Genomic DNA, 21,801 nt, shown 5'->3' with positions numbered 1-21,801 from the left:
ATAAGAGATTAAGCCATTTATGGAATATTTATGAATATGGATGAGTATTAAAGTTCTATGCAGAAATCCAACCTTCGGGGGGTTTATTATTTGAGCCAAAGCACAACGAATCGGGTTGACTTTCAACTCTCTTCATGTCCACAGAAGGGCAATTTGCTAGAGAGCATTAGTTTAAAGAAACTTTCACAAATCGAGGGGAGAATGAGCACTTTTCAAATCATTTTTCATGCAACTCAAGTGAAGAGGCGCCCAGGACTGTGTAATGTGTTTTCGTCTTTATTTTATTTTTCAGTTTTAGTCATTGCACGCTTGAATGGCTGTTACTATGTTGGAGGTGCTGGGAGTAAGCCAGCGTGGTCGAATGAAAAAAGATGTGTGGTAAGAAAGAGTAGGGAGTCGCAGTAGGAGAGCTCATTTTGGCGGGCTTGTTTTTCGGTTACGGCTGTATTGCTTCCATTATAGCTTATGTTAAAAAAAATATTGGCCGCTTCGGAAACTGTCCACACAAAAGCAGTGTCATTTCAGTGTGTATAAATGATGATTTCAGGTGGCAGCACAAATATAGCTACTGCAGCTCTTTGTGTGTCGCCTGCACACACACACACACGCACACACACACACACACACACACACACACACACACCTGCTGCTCTTAAAATATACTTATACACACACTTGTACACACATTCAGAGACACGCACTCAGAAAGACAATTTGCACCCAGTCATCCAGAAATTACAAGGACGCCTGTCGTATTATTTGTCCTGGTTGTTTGTCTTTGTTTGTGGACTGGCTCGTGATGCCCTTGGATAGTGATGACTGTTGTGTATGTGTTTGTTTGTGTGTCGTTTGCTCACACAGCAACACTTGGAGCCATGGAAACTCTACGCAACAGTTGGAGTGCTGCTGGCTATCGACTTCCTGTCACTCATGATCTGGCAGATTGTGGATCCTCTGCACATTACGGTGGAGGTGGAGTACCAAAGACAGATGAGCTAATTTGTGTGTCATCGCCCATTAGAACAGACTGCGCAGCCGGCGTCATGAGTCAATAACGCAGTAATGAGACACCACGCCTCGTTTGTAGAAATGTCCTTTCATTTTGATTCATCTTACACTCAAAGAGCACAATCTGAAACACAGACAGATATTGCAAAGCACAGTACTGAATATTTTAATGTATTTGTGTTCAATAGTGTAAGCTGTACAAGTGCTGTTAAAGGTGCCCTGTAGCATTTGCTATAAACAAAAATCAACATTCATCTAGCTGCCAAGCAAACATTGTGAATAAATTCCCTGCCTCATTATTAAACATTTATCTTTTAAAGGTCTCATGATATTATTACTCTCTTTTTGCCAGACCTTCCTCCACCACAGCGCTGCGGAGGAGGGTCTGGCTAGTCCACACAGCATTCCGGGGCGGGAGAAAAACGTGCTCTAGTTTATTGGCATTTCTTTAAACCAATCACAATCGTCTTGGGCGGTGCTAGGCACCGGTAAAAGTCGCTGTGCCGCTGCAAAAAGGCCTTGGGAAGGAACTTGTTTTGGTGGAACACGTGTACGTTCAAAAGTTGTTTTAGTCGTTCAACAGAAAACTCTGATTGGACAGATAGTCTAGCTAGCTGTCTGGATTTACCCTGCAGAGATCTGAGAAAAGGTTAACCATAGTCCTCATAAATTGACCGGAGTTTAAAATGCCAACACAAAGGTAGCCCAAGGCAACGGAAATCAGGCCTAAATGAGTGAAATCCGTCAGAATTTCGGTCGGCAACAGAGCAATCCCAGAATTGGAACGTCAAGGATATAGACTATGAAATTATTCACATCATTAAACATGCTTTAATCAATATTTTCAACACTGAATCCAGGGACTCACTCGCTAATTTTTTGCACTCTGAAGTGCAAAAACACTTACAATTATCAACCTGCTTGATGGAGTTCAGTCAGAGCTGTTTCCATCAACCTTCATATGCAGTCGTTTCCAAAAAAAGAAGCTCAAGATGAACATTTAGCAGCTAAAAACCGAGATAAGAGCTGGTGGAGAGAGATCCCATGTTTCCATGTGCACGAGTATTCTGGTTATGATAGGGAAGGAGGATTACACATATAAACAGCATATCCTGTATGTTTGTTTTAAAACCTGGATGCTAGCTAAATAAAAGCCAGGATACTGTGGCATGGAAACACCTTATCCACATCTGATCATTCTCTGCTATGCAGGTGGGTCATTATAGTTATTCAGTTAAACAAAAAACATGATGATACCGTATTTTCCGCACCATAAGGCGCACTTAAAAGCCTTTAATTTTCTCAAAAAACGACAGTGCGCCTTATAATCCGGAGCACCTTATATATGGATCAACCTCTCAAGGATCACTGTCACGTTGACGGGACACTGCGTCGCTGTAACCTCGATTAAACTTTCACTCATTCGCATTTTTATAACTTTAAAGCATTAAATCTTCAAAATATACAGCCATGCAACACACCAATTGAAAGCTTAGCCTCTAATGATTAATTTATGCCCACATACAAAGCATAAGATGATTTATAGCAGTTACAACTGTTACAAAGTAACAGAAAATAAAACAATTCGGCCGTAATATGCGCAGGTGTCGAGAGTGCATCCATACCTGTTTTCGTTGTCCTTTCAGCAACAAAGTAGTATTTTGCCCAAAACTTGATTTTCATAAATCCACAAGAGTCCAAGGAAATGTAATATCCAAGCTTTATATTCCAAAACGATCTGTTCGCCTCACAATGTTGAAGTTTCTGGCCGAATGACAACGGAAAAACGTGAAACAGTTTTCCATTCCCGCACTTGTTATCTCCACTAGCTTCTCTGCCCAGCTACATGATCGATGTGGGCGTCATTGTATTCCCTAGCTTCTAAGCTTTCGATTGGTAGCTCATATTAGCCAGTCGTTCAGGTTTGCCTCTGATATGGCCAATGGAAGCGGACAAGCCGATGACAACATGTCAGGGACCACGTTGAGACGATCGACATTTTCTCGGACCACTTAGATTTAAATGCTATAAGACCCGTCTATCTTTTTAGCCAATGAGCAAACAATTCGATTGATATGCAATATGGGCATGACATTCATTAACATTAACAACGTTACCATGGGAGTGAACGGAGCTGTCAGAACGCTTAATAAAGTTTGACTTTATCTGATTGTTTTGTTGACATTCCCTTTAGCACAGCTCCATCTAGTAGGATGTATAACACAACCCCAGTCAAACGTTTGACTGCAGTATCTTCTATTCTATGCACCTTATAATCCGGTGCGCCCTATATGTGAAAAAAGTTCTAAAATAGGCCGTTCATTGAAGGTGCACCTTATAATCAGGTGCGCCTTATAGTGCAGAAAATACGGTAAATTATTTCACAGTGAAATAAAAGGTAATTCATAAATCCTATTGTCACTCTTGTTTTCCATTACCAGTGATCCGATGGGGAGGCTACATCAAACCAAACTGAGTTCATTCTCAACTGTTTAAGTAACTCAGTCAGAAACGAGTGGCTCAGATGTTCAGGAATCAAGGCACACAAACCTTGATACTGGTATACTGTTTATGCATTCAAGCTCTGTAGGAACTTTACTGTCAAACCTTATATGTAAATAGCTTTATTTTATGTGTATTGGCTATCGGATAGTAATTCAATTCAGTCATCTACATCTACACAAGGGAAGGACCTATTTACTCGAGGGGATCAACCGCGCCGTCACTGGGGCTTGTGCTTACTGTGCATTTTTGCCTCATCCTCCAGAGTGCTGCTGTCTCATCATTTTTTCTTATCTCCCCTTCCCTCTCTATCTCTCTTTCCCTCTATCTCTTTATCCTTCCATTCCTCTTTCTCTGTCTGCCATGCGAGTAGAAGTTCACTAAGGAAGCCCCTAAAGAAGATTTGGATGTCCTGATTCAGCCCTTGCTGGAGCACTGCAGCTCAGAGAAGATGAACACGTGGCTCGGTACCCGTCCTCTCTTTTTCTTGTTTTACCCTCTCATATCTCAATCTGTCTCTTTATCATTCTTTGCCCTGCTCTGGTTTTGAATTTTTTTTTTGTCACACACACATTGGCATGTGCAGAAACATATGCGTACACACATACACACACACACACACACACACACACACACACACACACACACACACACACACACACACACACACACGTCACTACCATTCACTCTGAATTAAACAGGCCTCATATAACAGCTTCCTCCCTCAGCCCCTGCCTCCTGCCTTACGTTTGATTCCTCTTTTCTCCCCCTTTGCTTCTCTTTTTTTCGGCCCACGCAGTCTCTCTCTCTCTCTCTCCCTGTCTGTCTCTCTGCTGTCTTTCTTAGCATGGCAGCTCTTATGAAAGTATAATGGTGCTGAAATTCAAATAATGTGGGTCACAAACTGGGCCATTGCCCCATAGCATTTCCTTTTCTCGGAGAAGAAAAGAGGGTGCTTTAATATCAGGCGGTATAAAAAGACAATGGACAGTCTGAAGAAGTGTCGAACTTACTCAGTCACAGATCCTCTTTTCTTCCCGGCTTCTCTTTCTCTTTTATATTCTCTTTTCTCTGTCACTCTAACTGGCTTTCAGCATATTCAACCTTTCTGCACTTTAGTTTCTATTGCATCTACATTTTTGGTTTTCTACTCATTGAGTGAGTAACTCAATGGCCACATTGAGCTGTTCACAATGTTACCTACACTAGAAGCAAAGGTTGTTTAAGCCATCTTCCAGGTTTTCTTTTGTTTGATGTCTCAATATGTCACTAAGACTGCATCTATCTCCACATCTTGGAACATATTCTTTTTTTGCGTCAAAGTGTTAAAGTGTAAAATAGTAAATGGTGTGATTACTGTGTGTGCTAACAGGTGTTCGTTTGAAGATTTGAGTTGCACTGCTGTTTTACTTTGATTATGACCACCTCAATTAATATTTTACTGTAAATGTTTTTTTTACAGTTTATACAATCACAGTATATGAAGACAAATGGAGCCAAATGTTTTGTATATTTAAAAGATGAAAAGCTAAAACTGTATGCTGAAGTATGGAATGACAACACAACCAAACACACACTATAGTTTTTTGGCTAACACGAAGTTTTTTACATAAGAGTGACATTGTCATTGAACACATGACACATGAACCATAACCATAACCATAACCATAACTTGTCATGACAAAAACCGAATGAGGCTTACTAAAAGAAGCGTTATGTCATAAACGTTTCTGACTTGTTTATAATGTTTTATGACACGTTCATGACAGTGTCATGTCACTCTTATGTCGATACCTTCAAGTAAAGTGTAACCGTTTTTTGTTTGTTTTATTGTCTTTCAAAATGAAAAAAACAAACATTTGGCCACCATTTGTGTTCTGTACAATACAGTATACGTAGGTTCTGCATTCCTTCAATTATTGCCTCTGTTGCATATTGTCTATCTGTGCATATGTCTGTTTCTTGTATGTTTTTACTCATCCCCAAAATTGCCTCATGGATGATTAAAGTTGAATTGAATTACACACATCATATTCTATAATTTTCATGTTCTCTCACTGTTTCCCTCTTTCTGTAGGTGTGGTTTATGGCTACAAGGGTCTCTTGCTGCTGCTGGGAATATTTCTGGCTTACGAGACCAAGTCTGTCTCCACAGAAAAGATCAATGACCATCGGGCCGTGGGGATGGCTATTTACAACGTGGCTGTGAGTCGAAAAAAGAAACGACACTGTCATACATACACTCCTGTTTCTGTGTGCTACTGTCTGCTCAGAGCAGTCTGTAGCACAGTGAGTACCTTATTAAAGTGGCAATAAATACAATTTTTTTTATTGCCCCATAGCACGAAATAGCCGTAGTATATCTGTGGGAGGTTAACCAATGCCATTGCCTCCATGATTACTTTGCCCAGTGCTCAAATCTTTGGCTTCCAGAAGTAACCTTCCTGCTCATTTCAGAACAAAACAGGCAACTGACCGACCAATGGGACAAGACATTTCAGCTGCAAGAGCTTAAAAGCTTCATTCTCAAGGGGCTTGCAGTTCTTGTTTATAAAAGTTAATGGAGTTCAAAGATAACTTCCCCCCTTAATGTCTCTTAACATCACATTGAAATACTTCCTGTGCAGCTACAATAGAGTGTAACAGTTCTATTGTTTTTTCAGGTTTTGGTGTGGCAGAATCAAAGTTTCTAGATTTACCATTTTGCATCGATTTTCATAGTCATACAACAAGTCCATTGTAGACAGAATATAAATAACAACTTATCCTCTCAAAATGACCTCTGGGATGTGCTGAACATTGCAGATTGATGATCAAGTAAAAAATACAGAAAAGTACATGTTGGCATAATGATTGGTTTGGAGCAATAGGAGACACAGAAACAGGCTTATATATTCAAGCTTTTCCACAAATACGTCTAGAGATTTGATTCTCTAAAATGCCAATCCCTGGACACAATTCTGTCCAAATTATAATACTGCCAGCACACGCTGCTGTCATGTGTCATACATTTTGATGCATGGGACTTCATGGTGAAATGAATGTTTAAAAAAAATCAATAAAATACAAAAGGGTGCATCACAAACTTGCAACGTGCTGCAACTCAAGCATACTTATATGGGAAGACATTTCTGTGCAGTTTGGGTTATGTGTTATCTTTGTGTGTGGATGCTATAGATTGCATCCACACAGTTCTTTGTATGGATCTGTTTAAAAATGTACCCACCTAGCCACTAAATAACAGTGGTAAACGCAGCCGTCGGTCATAAACATTTTTCAGCTCTTGTTAAAAGCAAGTGAATCATCTTAAACGGAGGCACCTAGGATGCACTTTACACTGAAATAGCTGCCATTATGTTCACTTTAGCACTTTAGACAAATACTCGCTGCCATTTCCTGACACTCTTGACACAGGGTAACTTTGTAATTGATGTAAAATGTCTGGGGAAAAAGTGGTTTCTGTCACTTTAACTGCCAGAGGAGTTTTTCTGCTTTGATCAAAAGCCAGCAAAAATTTTGTTTTGTTTTTAACGACCATTTTGCCAGACTTTCCTGCCCTTGCCTCAATTCCTATTAATAAATAAAAGAAGAATACTCAGCTTATACTGAAGTAATTCATAAATGGATTGATCTCTCCGTCTAGGAGAGGATTTATCATTGATCTATCATTCATGGTTGTTTCAAGAGAGCATTAAATGCCGTTTGCATGCTCAATTCATCACATGGTTCCGTAATGTGAGACTAGTCTAATGTGATTATTTTATGTTCTGATTTACACATTTCAGTTTTATGATGATGCCAATAGTTAATGGTGTCTGTAAAGGGACCTCCTTCCTCTTTGCTAAGCTTTGAGCCTCAGGCCCTGATGAGATGACAATGTGATGATTGTCAGCGCGCTGTTGCCACTTCAGTCATGACTTTTTAATGCTGTTTTCACATGGGAGCCCTCCCCGGAATAATAAACAGATGCCTAATGCTTTTATGGATGTGTTTTCCTACCCTCTCATTCTCTCGCTCTCCAACTCTACTTTATTCTCCACCTCCCCTCCTCTAACCTCCCCTGCCTCCTTCCACTTCAAACTTCATTCTTACTTTTTCCTCCTCCTTTATTCTTTGAACTGCTCTTTCTTTCCGTTTCTCTTTCTGTCTTCCTCTGTGTTCCTGCAGGTGTTGTGTCTGATCACGGCTCCAGTGACCATGATCCTGTCTTCGCAGCAGGATGCCTCCTTTGCCTTTGCCGCTCTAGCAGCCGTCTTCTCTGCCTACATCACTCTGGTCGTGCTTTTTGTACCCAAGGTGCTCTGACACATCACTGAAACCTTTGGAAAATGTTGTGCACACTGAAAAATACACTCATATTGCAGTAAAACCGCAGGTCAAAACATGTCGAGGAAGTCCAGCCTGTACTAGATGGTGCCTGAAAATGACAAACTTCTGAGACTTTGTTATGTCTGATAGTTCTTTTTTTTAGGTTTGAGTGCATTGTAATATTTGACTGGCTGTTACATCAAATAAGAAGGCTACTTAAATGATCAAATCTTTAATCTGTTTATGATTTCACCATTACGGTAATAATCTGTGACAGTTAGTTAATATAACAAGCTGTTAGATGTGTAGCTCCTGTAAACATTTGGTTTTAAGAAAACAAATCCTCTGGCACACACAAAGTTAGACATGTTAAATGTCTGGCAACAGCTACAATGATTTGCAGAAGAAGAGCTGTGTTAGTGCACATGAGCACTGCTGCAGACTGTGCAGACAGAGGAAAGAGTGCCACCTACAGAAATTTAAACCATATTAACAGAAAATCCAAGGAAAAAAAAACCATAACAGTATCGTCACCACTGTTTTATTGTCTGGCTGTTTCTGGAAGCCCAGTGCACAAACCACACAGCAGTGAGCTCTGAGCACCAAAGATGTCGTCAAAATAAGAAACAATATGAACATGTTTAAGCAGTCAGAGAAGTGTGAGAGCTTTTGGCTGAAAGAGCTGTCATTGTCTCATAAGATGCATTATTCAGACGGCACACTGTACTCTTAGGCCTTTGTTCTTTATTAACCTGTTCCTGTGGCGGTCTAGATGCGGCGTCTCATCACCCGCGGTGAGTGGCAGTCGGAGCAGCAGGACACTCTGAAGACCGGCTCGTCCACCAACAACAACGACGAGGAGAAATCCCGGCAGCTGGAGAGAGAGAACAGGGAGCTGCAAAAGATCATCCAGGAGGTGAAAACATTACATTATACAGAAACATACACATTAATATCATTATTATTATTAAACATGCAAGTCCAAATGCCACACAATTTACATAATTACAGTACACATAATTAATTGTGTGTGTATGTATATATATATATTTTCATGGACATATAGGTAATGCACATTTATGTCTGTTTATGCTTTTATTATAGAGGTAAAATATAGTGTATAGTGTTTTTTCTGTGTGTGTGTGTGTGTGTGTGTGTGTGTGTGTGTGTGTGAATGCTGCATAATATGAGAAAATAGAGTATAGTAATAACACCCAATGTTGTGACATATAAACAGAGGCATGGCTTTATGTCATCATGTGTCCTTTATTATTTTTGCTTTTTTTTATTGCATGTTATTCTTTTTAGGTTTTCTAGGACAATGTAACCTAATTTTTATGGTTTGCTTTCACACTGACAGATATAGAAAAGGGTTGTGAAGCATCCCTCTTTTATTCAGAGTTTTATTGCGGAAGTGCAGCTCCATAAATTCACTGAAAAAAAATGAATCTTTTTAGTGGGTGAGGTCCCGATCCTGCTTAATTTATTATCATATTTGGCCAGAAAAGGGCGGAAATCCTCACATTTGAGAAGTTAGAACCAGCATTAGGTTTGCCATTTTTGTTTGAGAAATGACCACCAAGTAATTGCAATCAATTACTGCTAGAAATGCTAATAAATGCTAAATATGGGAGGGGGGGTTGAAGTTAAAGTAAAGTTTTACAGCTCTACAACAATCTCTGTCTCCGCTCGTTGTGTCTTTAGAAAGAGGAGAGGGTATCGGCACTCCGCAACCAGCTGGCTGAGCGACAGGCTCTACGCAACCGCCGACGACCCTCCTCAGGCCAGAATCAGAACCACAACACCCCGCCGCCCTCCTCCCAGCCGGATCCCAAGTCTCTGCTTCCCCCGCCCGGCTACCCCAACCCCACCACGGACAATCACGCCCTCCCGCCTTCCTTCTCCAACTCCTCCAACCTCTACCCGGCTGACAGCAAGATGAGCCGCAACCACTGTCACAACAGCCAGATCCCATTACTGTATAAATAGGCGAGGCACTGGGAGAGGGGGGAGGGTGGGGGTGGGGGGGGGGGGACACTCGCAGAATGCACACAAACCGGGGACACACAAATCACAATGAGACACTGTGACTTTCACTTGTTTCGGGCGATAAGCACAGCGGTGTTGTGACACTGTTTTCAAATATGGCGGGGAAGCACAAATAAGTACACAGGAGTGCTTTGCACTTGGCAGCTTCCGGGAGAGTCACGCAGGTAACACCCGTCCTCACAATTTTGATCACACTGTGTTCAACCCAGCAACGAGGCACTTGTGACTGGTCAGACTAGCAGCACTCAAGGTCTTTTAAAAAGGTCAAGTGAACAGATAGCTCTCTTAATCATTCCTCTCCCTCATTTGTTATCTTGTTCTGTTGTGGAGGCACCGCATCAAGGATCTTAAAAGGAAACGTTTGTGCTTGTGTCTTTGCTATATTGTCTCCACCTTTTGTCTCTCGAGTTTGTTGACAATGTAGGCAAGCGCATACAGTAGTGATTTATATTGTTCTGTAATATCTGATATGTTTTGTCATGGAGTTGTGAATTATTTGTTTACTTTTTTTTTCAGGAGAGTTGTGAAAGCTGAAATGTACAAAGGGACAAAGCGATGTACAGTTTTTTTCCAATGTTTCCTCTAAAGAGATCGACTGTGTGGAACACTCGTTTCACTGAAAAGTAATAATGTGCATTAATAAACAGCCATAATTTAGAAGGGCCTTGGCATGTATGGATGTGTCTTGTCAGGACTGTGTATTCAAGTACAACACTGGATCTTGAAAATCCAGTCCTTTGCTGAATATTAGACCCATTTCAAAGGAGAAAATGATCAGAGTTTGCTCGTGTATAGGGACATTTTTGATAGTTTTGCCATTTAAAATGTTTCACAATGTATTTTTTGAGATTTGTGTTTTATCTATTTAGCTGTATAGTACAGTATTAGCCATCAAATAAACCCCTCATCCTGCATCTTATGTATTTTGCAGATATCGCCAAATACTGCTGCAGCCATAGTAACTGCAGCTGATTCTCACTTTTAGAGAAAACTCCAACTTACAACTTGCCAGAACAATAGTTTGTACTTTCTGCCTCCTGGAAATGAAAGCCAATGTATATTTCTACAGAAGCAGTGTGGTGAGATGTGGGGCTTCTACGATGGCGATTTCTGTAAATATTCAGAGAAAGCACAGTTTTTATACATGTGAATCTGTTATACGTCATTCATGTAAGCCTTTTATTTTTTATTTTGAAAGGATGTTTTTCTCTTATCTTTTCCCATAACAGACAATCTGGATGGATGCTAATTTTTGTTCTATTTTTCTTTCCCATTTTGCCTTTTGGGTAAATTGTAAATGTATCAAAGAAGGATATACGTAAAGTAATGTGACATACTGTATTTATTCAGCAGTTAATCTGGATGTACTATTTCATTCATGAGCTATTTCCAGATTTTATAAAGCAATGATACCTGAATGGCTTTATCAGCAGGTAAAACAATATTTATGTCAAATTTTGTCAGTGTGCACTTTAAACTGAACAAACTATGGTTATTCCACTTTATGTTGCGGTTATCCTAATACAATTTAGCTCAGGGTATGGAGGAGGACATCAATGAATGAAATAGGCCATATTTATTAACTGTGCAGTACCTGGATCAGATATTGTAACATATGAATGCGGAAATAATTTAGGAAATGTTCTATTATCTTGCACATATATGACATTATACATGGATTTGTGGATATTTGTATTCACTATATCTAAGATCTTAAATGTTAATATATTTCAGAGTATGTGTATGCAAATATATGGGTACCATAAATAAAAATAATTGTTTTTTCATTGGGTATTTTTGTGTTTCAGTGATACCTTTCGCATTTAATTTCCAAAACTCTGCACTGTTGAACAAATCTGAAATGTTGTAGTGGATTTTTCAGCAGCTCAGGAAACGCTAGATCCCTTTTGTTAAATAAAACCCCAATTCCACGATTCATTTTTCAGCACTTAATCTTTTTAGAAATGTGAAGCTTTTTTCAAACAGCTCCCGAAAGAGTCTCAGCATCCTGTGGATGACACAGCCAAGCATGATTACATCATCCACTAGATGTCACCAGTTATTTATTGTTTCTCTGAATCAACAATGACCTTTGAAGCAATTAATTCTGTCAGTTTATTTATCAGTGAAACTTGATTATTATTCTCCAGGTTGGCCTGCGGGAGTCAAAGAGCAAATAAACCCAGAAGAAGATTACATTAAAGAAAAGCGGGAAGCTGTTTTCAACACAATGACCAGCTGCGAAGGCCAACAGGAACCTTGTTACTGACACAATAAGTGGATGTTTGTGGATATAAAGAAACTAAAGTAGACAAATGGCTCCCAAATGCTTTCGATATTTGTAAAATGTGTGTTTATAGATGATGACAATGTGACAAAACCAGCTGTGCTGTAGTCCCACACACACACACACACACACACACACACACACACACACACACTCACATGTCATGTTTCTTTCCAGTTGACTGAAGATGAAGCATGTGGTAATAGAGGGGAAGGGTAGTGTGGAGGAGGAAGAAGGTTGTGTGTGGAAGAGAGGGTGGTGGTAGTGGTGGGGTCGGGGTTTGGGGGTGGGGGGGGTGGGTGTGGGTGTGTGATTGGGGAAAACCCGGTCTGGGCTGAGGCTTCTGTGGGCCTCCACCTGACACAGCACTCGGCAAGAGCACAACAAAGTAGGAAATTCCCCTCATTTTATATGATCTAACAAAGAAAGTATTTGCTGCCTGTGGAGGAATTTTAGAGCAACTTGTTGGCCATGTAATAGGCCGAGCCCGCTGCAGTGTGTGTGTGTGTGTGTGTGTGTGTGTGTGTGTGTGTGTGTGTGTGTGTGTGTGTGTGCGCGTGCGTGCGTGCGTGCGTGCGTGCGTGTGTGTGTGTGTGAGAGAGCTACTGTATGGCTGGCTGCTGGAGCTGTTTGCCAACTCAACTTTCTATTTATTATCTCAGCTATGAAATGAGTTCATCCTTTGTAGTGACGCAAACATGTGACTTTTTTCTTTGCTTTTTATTTGTGTGCTCATACACTGTATAAATTTAATTTTTAACACCTACCCCAACGATTTAAATATAAATAAATATAAATAAATACAAATAAATACATACAAGTTGTAACATAATCCTCGAACCTTAACTCTCCAGTGAAGAGCTTTGTCTAGCAGATAAAGTCTAGCCTACTACAATCTCAGGTCAGCATAAATAATGTACAAAAAGTGACTAAAACATAAATAATGTTGCAAACTGTTACAGTTTATAGGATTTAAAAAAAATCTGCACCGCCTGTTTGGCTACAAGCTTTATCTCCATTGAGATTGAAACACTACTGCATCACCATGAAGATGAATAATAATAATAATAATAATAATAACAATAATAATAATAATAAAAACATACATTATGTTTAAAAAACGCCAAAAATGATGGCACTGTGCAGAGCTTTGTATTGTCTCTGTTAGTATCACAGCAAAGAGTCATTTCAAAGTGCAAACACCCCAAAGAAAGTCCTGCCCTCGTCGGTCTCCAGCTCCGATAGCTGGTTGGTTTCCGTCCACAGTCGGTCTCCTTTGTTCAGCTGAAACACTGCACCCAGATAAATGGCGTTGTACCAGCCCTGTCCATCATTGTAGCTGTCCTCCTGAGCAGTGTTCTGGCACGCTGACCTCACTGCGCTCATCAGAGAGGCTTTGCCACCCATGGAGTCGGAGTGGCGCCAGATCCTGTGGCTGGGAGGTGTGATGTGTTTTCCCGCTCCCTCCTCGTCGCCATCACTGCAGACCACTCTGAACGACGCCTGGCTGTAGACAAAGTAGAGGCCGGTTTGTGGGATAATGATCTCGTTGTCCACCAGTTGGAAGCCGCCCTGAGCGAACGCCTGGCCTTGATCGTTTCTCCACTTCAGCTGGCCTTGCAAACTCTCGCTGTCTTCGTAGTTACCTGGAAATAGAGCGAGAAGAAGCACTGTTACAGGGTGTTTAATAATCAACAGGTATGTTATTAGGAAAGTGGAATGAAATATTGACTGTACAGTAGCAAATTAATAACTAGTGCAACAACTTCCTTATAGCTATAGCGTGTTCCTGACTGACATACTTATAAAAAAAGGAAGCTGCAAATATCACACAAGTAGAAGAAAGAGTCTCTTCTAAACACCAAGATCATTGTTTGTGGAGGACCAAATCAAGGTAAGCTATGACTCACCTTCTAAATGGATGGCTGCCTTGGCTTTGCTGCTGATTCGCCTCAACATGTAGTGGGGATCTGAGGAGAGAAAGACAAATGTTAGCTTGTCTCAAATAATCCACAAAGACTCAAGTATATCTCACAAAACCCCTCAGCTGTATTTACATAAGCACCCATGCATATAATCACCTTTCTCAGCAGTGTCCTTCTTGACTAGCGCTTCCGTCTGGCCTGGTTGTGTCTGTGTTGAGAGAGAAAAAAAGAATGATTAGAGATATAAACACAGAAATGTCATTTTTTGACAGAAAATACAAGGTTTTAAAAGAAAAGAAAGACAGAGCTACTCATTACCATTTCCGGCCTTCCACTCCAGTACAAAGCAAACAGCAGGACGCCTCCTAAACAAAGGGCCACAGCGAGAAGGGCCACGGACATCGTCCATATCCGGCCAGTGGAGGACTTCTTTTCTACCAAAACCACCGTCTTCTCCTCATGACCCATCTCCACGTCATTTGGTGCTGTTGTGTAGGCCAGCATACTGTGCACAACTCTGAGGGTTTACTGATGCAGTTTAGAAAAAAATCTACAAACTAAAACACTTGGCTGGATGCTGTGTCTGTGTCCTCAGGTGCTTCCAGTGCTCTGTGGTGATTCTTTGTGTTGCTATTGTGTTTAGAGTGAACTTCTGCCAGAGAGCTTGTAGTATTTATGCTGTGGCAGCTGCTTCTGCAGTGGGGAAACTCCAGTGATGTCACTCTGTAAGCGGAGACAGTGCAGAAGGCAGCAGCAGCAGAGAGACCTGGGCCATGGAGAGAAACGAGCCACGGCTGGGAGTGGAAAGAAAAGTCATAGAATTTTTAGTGGAGTTTCACCAGAGCGCAACGGGAGTTGCGGTTTTAGGATGGGAAAGTGGTTGGTATCTACTTTTGGGTTGTGAAAAATTACACTGTGTGTGTGTGTGTGTGTGTGTGTGTGTGTGTGTGTGTGTGTGTGTGTGTGTGTGTGTGTGTGTGTGTGTGTGTCCTCCAAGACCAATTCCTATAGCCTAGCCTATAGGCGATTTTTTGCATTTTAATTAAGGTATTTTGATCCTAAATTAGTGCAAATTCTGCCACTGAAACCTTACAACACAACTGATGTAAGTTCAGCTTTAAAACAACTAATTAGCCTTCCATGACTAAAAGTAGTGTCCTCAATGGGCTGTGTTTTCCACACACACACACACACACACACACACACACACACACACACACACACACACACACACACACACACACACACACACACACACAGAAATACTTTACAAATACTGAGACAGACACAAAGTCATAAACACATATTGAGTTCATTACTGACTTGAGCCACCCACAGAATGTAAGTTCTGTGTGTAACTGCTGAGGTTTACACAAACATCAGCTCACACAAACATTCAGAGGTCAGACCAGATGTTTTAAAATACCACAAGAATGTGTGGATTGTGTAAACAATTCACCTGTTGATCATCTAGAATTGTAACACTTTAGTTTAACATTTACAAGATGGTAACACATTGTAATGTAGTTGTTAGAAGATACAAGGACACTGAAGTGTCTAATAACTATAACTTCTCTTATGAATATTTTACATTTGTACTTTCTATACTGTCATTGATTACCTGTTCATACTGTACATCAGCCTTGAAAGGAGAAGTTATAGTTGTTAATAAATACATTAATTAAGACATACATCTGATAACTACATTTTAGTGTGTTCTATGCTAAATAGGAGTGTTAAAGTTAACTTTTACTAATTTTAATCTTTATCTTTACAGTATTAGTATAGGTTCAGCAGTCAGAAATGCATTGATAAATACCAGAACTGTAAAACCAATGATAGCCATCTGCTTGACGTTTATAAAGCACTTATTTTAAGTCATGTAAAGTCCCGGTGAGATTAAGATCTAACTTTCACAAGAGATGTTAAAATATTTATAATGACATAAAGTGAACAATACAACAAGAAAACTGAAAACAAAAGATACACATTAAAAGATATTCTGAAACAAAGGCATAAGTAATAGATTATCAGATATATAAATAACTAGATATTTCCTAAAATGCCCCAGGAGTACCATATTGTGTTTTTTAGAGACATAATGACATCGTCGTATAAAAACACATTTCATTTTTTTTTAAATCTAATCTCAAAAGAGAAAACGGTGTTGAAGCAAAACTTGGCAACTCTCGTCTTTCTGTTTCAGAACTGAGAGATGATGCAACTAAACAAAACTGTTTTTTAAACTTCCCCTCATTGCCCGCTGTCTCTGCCTTGGTTTCCCCATTTTAATTTTCAAACTTACTTTTTGTGTTTGAGACTTAATGTGAAAGTATGCTTGAAATGCCTGTTTTTATTTCCCAGTGCTTTTTTTGTTTTGGCAATGCTTTTGGATTTCTTTCACTTTCCCTTTGTGCTTTAATGATTGTCCCTGTTTGTTTGCTAAGGCCTCAGATTGGCTTTGAGTGAATTGTGTGTTGGTGTATCTTGAAAAACCTGTCAGTGTGTGTGTGTGTGTGTGTGTGTGTGTGTGTGTGTGTGTGTGTGTTTCCTCCTGCTTTGAAATCGGAGCTGAAACCTCACCTCTGTGTCGGCCTCTCTCATTCCAACATGCAAATGCAAACCGACCACAAGATGTTGCAGGATATCGTCGTCATCATCATCATATGCACCCACATGACACACACACACACAAACAAAAACAAATAGGTACACTGAGTTTTTTACAGTTCCTTCTGTTCACTCACCCACCACTTCTCGATTATTCATAAAAAGAATCACCAAATGAAGTTCATGGTTATCATATCCGGTGACCTCAGACTGTAAGCTTATACACAAGCTACATTCCCAATTTAATTCTTTCATAATGACTAATAAAGGATTTACAGAAGACATACTGTAAGTCATCTATATGTAAAAAGTAAAGTGGTAATCAGAACTGTAACACAACACACATCTACAAACTACAATTTAGTTAGAAGAATTAAACTGGCTTTTTTGTCATCCCATAAAAAACTTCACAGCAGTGTTGGAGATTGTTTTTGCACATAAATGCATATTATTTAAGCATTTTCTGGGCCTCTGAACAGAATTACATATTTTAGGAGAGTACGTCTTTAATCCTTAGAAACATTTTAGGGTCTGAATTTTTTTTTAGAACAGTATATTGTATCTTGGATTGATAACAGAAGGAATTGGGTTAAAATGATTCGTATCTCTGTAACAGTATACTGGCTGGCTGCAAAAAAACCTTGCAGTCTTAAACAATGGATAGACATGTTAAAGGATATATATGCAATGGAAAGACTGACATTTTCCCTGACATTTTACCCTACCCAGGAAATGGGAGAAATGGATCACTTTTACTGCAAACAATGAGGACGCTGTAATATCTGGATCAGGATAAATCAAAGGACAATATAGACACAAAGTCAGCAGACCAAGAACTGTATACCCCACTCAGTTCCCATGCTTTACTGAGGGTTCTCTCTCTTTCTTTTGTAAAACATACAAAAATTGTTGTGAATAAAAAGTGACATAATAACCATAGTATATGTCTGAATGTGTTCTGCCATCACCACCTCTTTCCCTAATTTCTATCATGCTGTACACGAATGTCTCCCAGCTGACAAAAACACACAATTTCCCAGTTAGAGGTCATCTGTAATATGTAACTTCCAAACTCCCACACGATTCCCCCAAGAGACAAATACCTCTTTTCATGAAGCCGAGGGAATATAAAACTGGTAACTAAACCTCCCCAGTTCGAGACCTCATATCTCGGTGCCCTTTTCCTTTCTCTGCTCTGTGACTGAATCATTATCAGTCCCCTCCTAATCATTTAGTGACATATTCCCCACATGTAACTCCCTCTGCAATATCTGGAACACTGGAACAAAATCCCTCCTTTGTTCTTTGCTAATTTTTACTTAAAAATAACATGAAATCATGAAATCCCAGGATTGTGCGGTCATCACGCAGTGGAGCTTAACCACAATGCAGATTACATCAGGGCAGGAAGGAAAGTATGGCGGAAAGAAAAGCGGAAGGAGGATTAGGGGGCCAAGGACGGAGGCAGTAGAGGAAGGAAACTGTTGTAGCACAATCACAGGTGCCAGATTTTTAAAGAAACAAAAAATCCACATCAAGAAGATTTTGGTTTCCTTGTCATCATTCCCTCTTCAGTGTTGCAGTGTGTGGGCTCAGGGGAGTGTTTGATGTGTAAGGGAATAAACTGGGTCAAAATGAGGTTTTACCACCAATGCAAGGTGGCTTTCGCTGCCACTAGACTGTATAGTCTGGTGGCCTACAAACTTTTGCTATGCCTCCAAGAAGTTACGCTTACCTACTATTAGGTGTTTCACCTAAATGTTTTCCTTCTGTATCTGTCCCTTATTTAAAAACCAATAGATTAGATTGGGTGCTTATCAGAATCTGGGATCATACATTACATATTAGCCATAATTTTACAGGGTAAAAAAACAATTTACAGTAACTAAATAATAAGAAATACATGTATTGGGTTTAATGTCAGAAAACGTCTTTGAAATAAATAAATAACACGTGGAGATTAGAAAGTTGTTGTACACAATGTGTGTGTGAGCATATGTTATTGAATGTGTGTGTGTGTGTGTGTGTGTGTGTGTGTGTGTGTGTGTGTGTAGAACACAGCACATTGAGGACATTACTTTTAGTCATAGAAGGCTAATTAGTTGTTTTAAAGCTGAATTTACATTAGTTGTGTTGTAAGGTTTCAGTGACAGAATTTGCACTAATTTAGGATCAAAATACCTTAGTTAAAACACAACAAATTACCGCTAGGCTATAGGAATTTGTCTTGTAGGAATTAAGGCTTTTACTATCACCATACATCAAAACCCAGACAAAGATCGTTTTCTTAAAGGATAATTATGGTTTATTACAATTTGGTAGTATACTCATTTTTATAGTTTTTCTTATTTTATTGTATTTTTGGGGTCAAGGAACATGGAAACATCTCTCTAAATAAGTCAGGCTGGGCAGGAATTTTAAGTATGACAAATACGAGAAAAAAAACAGGATAGTCAAACTTTTTCAGAAACAAAATTAAGGCAAATGGTAAATTTATGACCCTGATAAAATCTGTCAACATCCATCACAGACTTCCTGCCATGACTTTTACGGTGCTTGCTGGCGGTATGCACACAGTTTTTCAATGAGGGATTGATAGCCATTGTGGGGGCTTTCACTTTCAATTGAACCTCCACATAAAGTGGTTGAAATAATCTGACTAATCTGTTGGTTTGTTTGCAATATGCCTGATCATTTTACCCCGTTTGACTTTGTGTGGTGATATCGCCTAGAGCCCAGATCTCAACTTTGGTGAGTAAAATGTTACCAAAAGAGAAACAATGACCAAAAAGAGATGCCTAATAAAAATGTTAGGGCATTTAAGCCTACATTGATTTTAATAAGCTATTTATTTTTGCTAGTTGGAGGCAGTGCAGCAAGCTGTAAACACAGCTGTGACATATTAGCACAAAGTTGTTGTGGGGAACGTGATAGCCAGCCTCTTTAACGTTACACATAGTGTTTCTGTCCCTCTGATACAGGTACATCCAAAATTAATTGTCTTTTTAGCTCTGATGTTAACACAGCCAAGTCCTAAAGGAAAATGTTTGGCTCTTTAGCTGCTGAACACTCAGCTGTGTTCATCAACTGGCAGCTAACGCTGTCTGGCCGCTATGTAGATTAGTGGGTTAGCCACAGCAAACGGGACTGTTGGACGTTATTTTATATTACCTAAACATATATTTTCTGCTTTTACTCAAAACTAGAAAAAATTGGGAGTTATTATGCTCCCAAAAATCCTGCAAAATGACTTTTGTAGGGTGAGATCTACCAGGACCTTGTAAATTGACCCAATACGCCATCATAAACTTAAAGGTACTCTTAGCGATGTCACGCGTTTTTTAGTCTAGGACATTTTTTGTCACATACAGCAAACATCCCCTCGCTATCCGCGACCTGCCAGCCCCCTATACACACTGTAAAAAATGCGATCTCTGTAGACAGCCTAGGGTCCACACACGCCAACAAAAACAAAAGTGGTCCAACCTGGACCATGCAAACATACACAAACCGTGTTCCAGTGTTCAGCCAATAACGGACAAGAAGGATTTTGGGGGGTGAGGGGGGGTTAGTGCGCTGAAGCACAGAAGGGAGGGAACGGGAGGAGGAGGGAGGAGCGAGCTAGTCTTCGTTTTGTTTGAAAATACTTTGAACGTCAACAAGAAGTAACGTCACCCAACATCGTTTAGAGCACCTTTAACTCTCGTAATGCGCAGTGGCATTTCCCTAATTTCAATGTGCACTGCAGCTACTGGTGATGTTTTAAATGTACCACTACAAATTCGTAGAGCCTGAGCCTGTTGCACATAAGAATTTTAAGATTGGTCTCTGCCGCAGATACATACAGTAAGCTATGCAACCATAATCTAGTACTGCTGCTCTCATAAGCACCCTATATTTCATTATGATGCCCTATTCGCTCCCCAATCTTGTCCTGACAAACATCTTAGCATAGTATTGATCTTTTTGCATTAATTGATCACCTTATTAATATTTTGACACCAGGTAAGCTTTTCATCCAATCAAACCCCAAGAAACCGAACCACTGTGAACTGTTCGATTGCTTGTCCATATATGGGTACTGATACATGCTGTTTAGCAAAGAATATGACTTGTGACTTTTCAATTGACAGTTTAAATCCCCATTTATTTGTCAATTTTTCCACTTTGTCTATTGCAGCTTGCATTTTGTTTTTTGAAATACTCTAGGTTTTGACCCCTAACCCAAGGAGCCCCGTCATCAGCAAAAAGGGATTTTCATTATGTCCAACCTGTTCTAAAATGTCATTGATCATTATATTAAATAATAATGGACTGCATGTACACTACCCTGTGATTTTTGAGTCCAAGCCTCACATTCTTGACACAAATAACGTTACCAATAAATTTCCCCTGGCTGTGTGGGACAGTTTCAGTTAAATCTGGACAAATGTAAGACTGCACTTACACAGTTTGACATACAAGTTAGTACTGTTAATGGCAGTAGTTCCATTTTCTACTGAATACCTATTGGTATATTCTGTACCCACTCTTACTTCTAATGTTCTCCCAAACATGAAATCTAACACCCAGTTGTACAGTTTACCATTTACACCCAAATTACTTAGTTTAATGAGTTTAATGCTCTTTCCACAGCATGCCATATTCTTTTTGGACAGAAGAAATTACAGCAACCACCATTTCCCTATTAGTTTGAGCTTTCCTAATTTCTAAATACAAGACAGGATATTGATGCTCTTCCTTTAGGAAATCCACTTTGATAATTTAAAAAAAGGTCCTTACGCTCTAAAAAAGTAGTTAATGTTTTCGTAACCATCCGTTCCATAGTCTCTCCTAACTGTGATCTTAATGAAATGGGTCTATAACTTTATAACTTCATGTATTTGATGAATCTTGCTTTACTTCCTGCCCTGTGTTTTCCAGCCTCTGTGATTGTTTGCCCTGCCCTGATGTGTTCCACCTGTTCTTCAGCCCTCATGTCACCTGTCCCTCGTTTTACCCTTGTTACCTTGTGTATTTAGTCTTTGTGCTTTCTTTGGTTCTTGTCGGTTCATCGTCCTCCCTCCCTGTCGTTCCCTCCGTCCCTTCTTCTTGGTGGTTTCTTCCCTTTTA

The 21,801-nt window shown here is 39.8% G+C and overlaps 2 protein-coding genes across 2 annotated transcripts in view; one reads left to right on the top strand and one right to left on the bottom strand.

Moving 5' to 3' along the window:
- gabbr1a (gamma-aminobutyric acid (GABA) B receptor, 1a) overlaps positions 1 to 9,816 on the top strand; it is a 57,558-nt gene extending 47,742 nt beyond the window's left edge. Inside the window, exons 16-21 of the mRNA XM_028580426.1 lie at positions 862 to 972; positions 3,884 to 3,977; positions 5,588 to 5,715; positions 7,678 to 7,806; positions 8,591 to 8,734; positions 9,523 to 9,816. Of these exons, the coding sequence (XP_028436227.1) occupies positions 862 to 972; positions 3,884 to 3,977; positions 5,588 to 5,715; positions 7,678 to 7,806; positions 8,591 to 8,734; positions 9,523 to 9,807 (891 nt within the window). The 3' untranslated portion in view covers positions 9,808 to 9,816. The remainder of the gene's footprint in view (positions 1 to 861; positions 973 to 3,883; positions 3,978 to 5,587; positions 5,716 to 7,677; positions 7,807 to 8,590; positions 8,735 to 9,522) is intronic.
- Positions 9,817 to 12,890: 3,074 nt separating this feature from the next.
- Positions 12,891 to 14,704, bottom strand: tnfb (tumor necrosis factor b (TNF superfamily, member 2)). Its single transcript, XM_028580297.1, has 4 exons — positions 14,398 to 14,704; positions 14,236 to 14,287; positions 14,065 to 14,124; positions 12,891 to 13,800 (listed from the first exon to the last, which is right to left on the bottom strand). The coding sequence occupies exons 1-4, from the start codon at positions 14,581 to 14,583 to the stop codon at positions 13,343 to 13,345; spliced, it is 756 nt and encodes a 251-aa protein (XP_028436098.1). The 5' UTR covers positions 14,584 to 14,704; the 3' UTR covers positions 12,891 to 13,342.
- Positions 14,705 to 21,801: the final 7,097 nt, after the last annotated feature.

The sequence above is a fragment of the Perca flavescens genome, chromosome 6 (assembly GCF_004354835.1).
Source record: "Perca flavescens isolate YP-PL-M2 chromosome 6, PFLA_1.0, whole genome shotgun sequence".
Taxonomy (NCBI): Eukaryota; Metazoa; Chordata; class Actinopteri; order Perciformes; family Percidae; genus Perca; species Perca flavescens.
The sequence above is the reverse complement of the archived record's forward strand: the minus strand, read 5'-3'. Positions and strand labels throughout refer to the sequence as shown.

Bases quoted from the DNA above. Each gene is read 5' to 3' on its own strand.
- tnfb (XM_028580297.1), bottom strand. From the start codon at position 14,583: ATGCTGGCCTACACAACAGCACCAAATGACGTGGAGATGGGTCATGAG. The intron at 14,288-14,397 runs GTAATGAGTAGC...CTCTCAACACAG, and splicing joins GGAGTGGAAGGCCGGAAATG to ACACAACCAGGCCAGACGGA. The intron at 13,801-14,064 runs GTGAGTCATAGC...CTCTATTTCCAG, and splicing joins GGCAGCCATCCATTTAGAAG to GTAACTACGAAGACAGCGAG.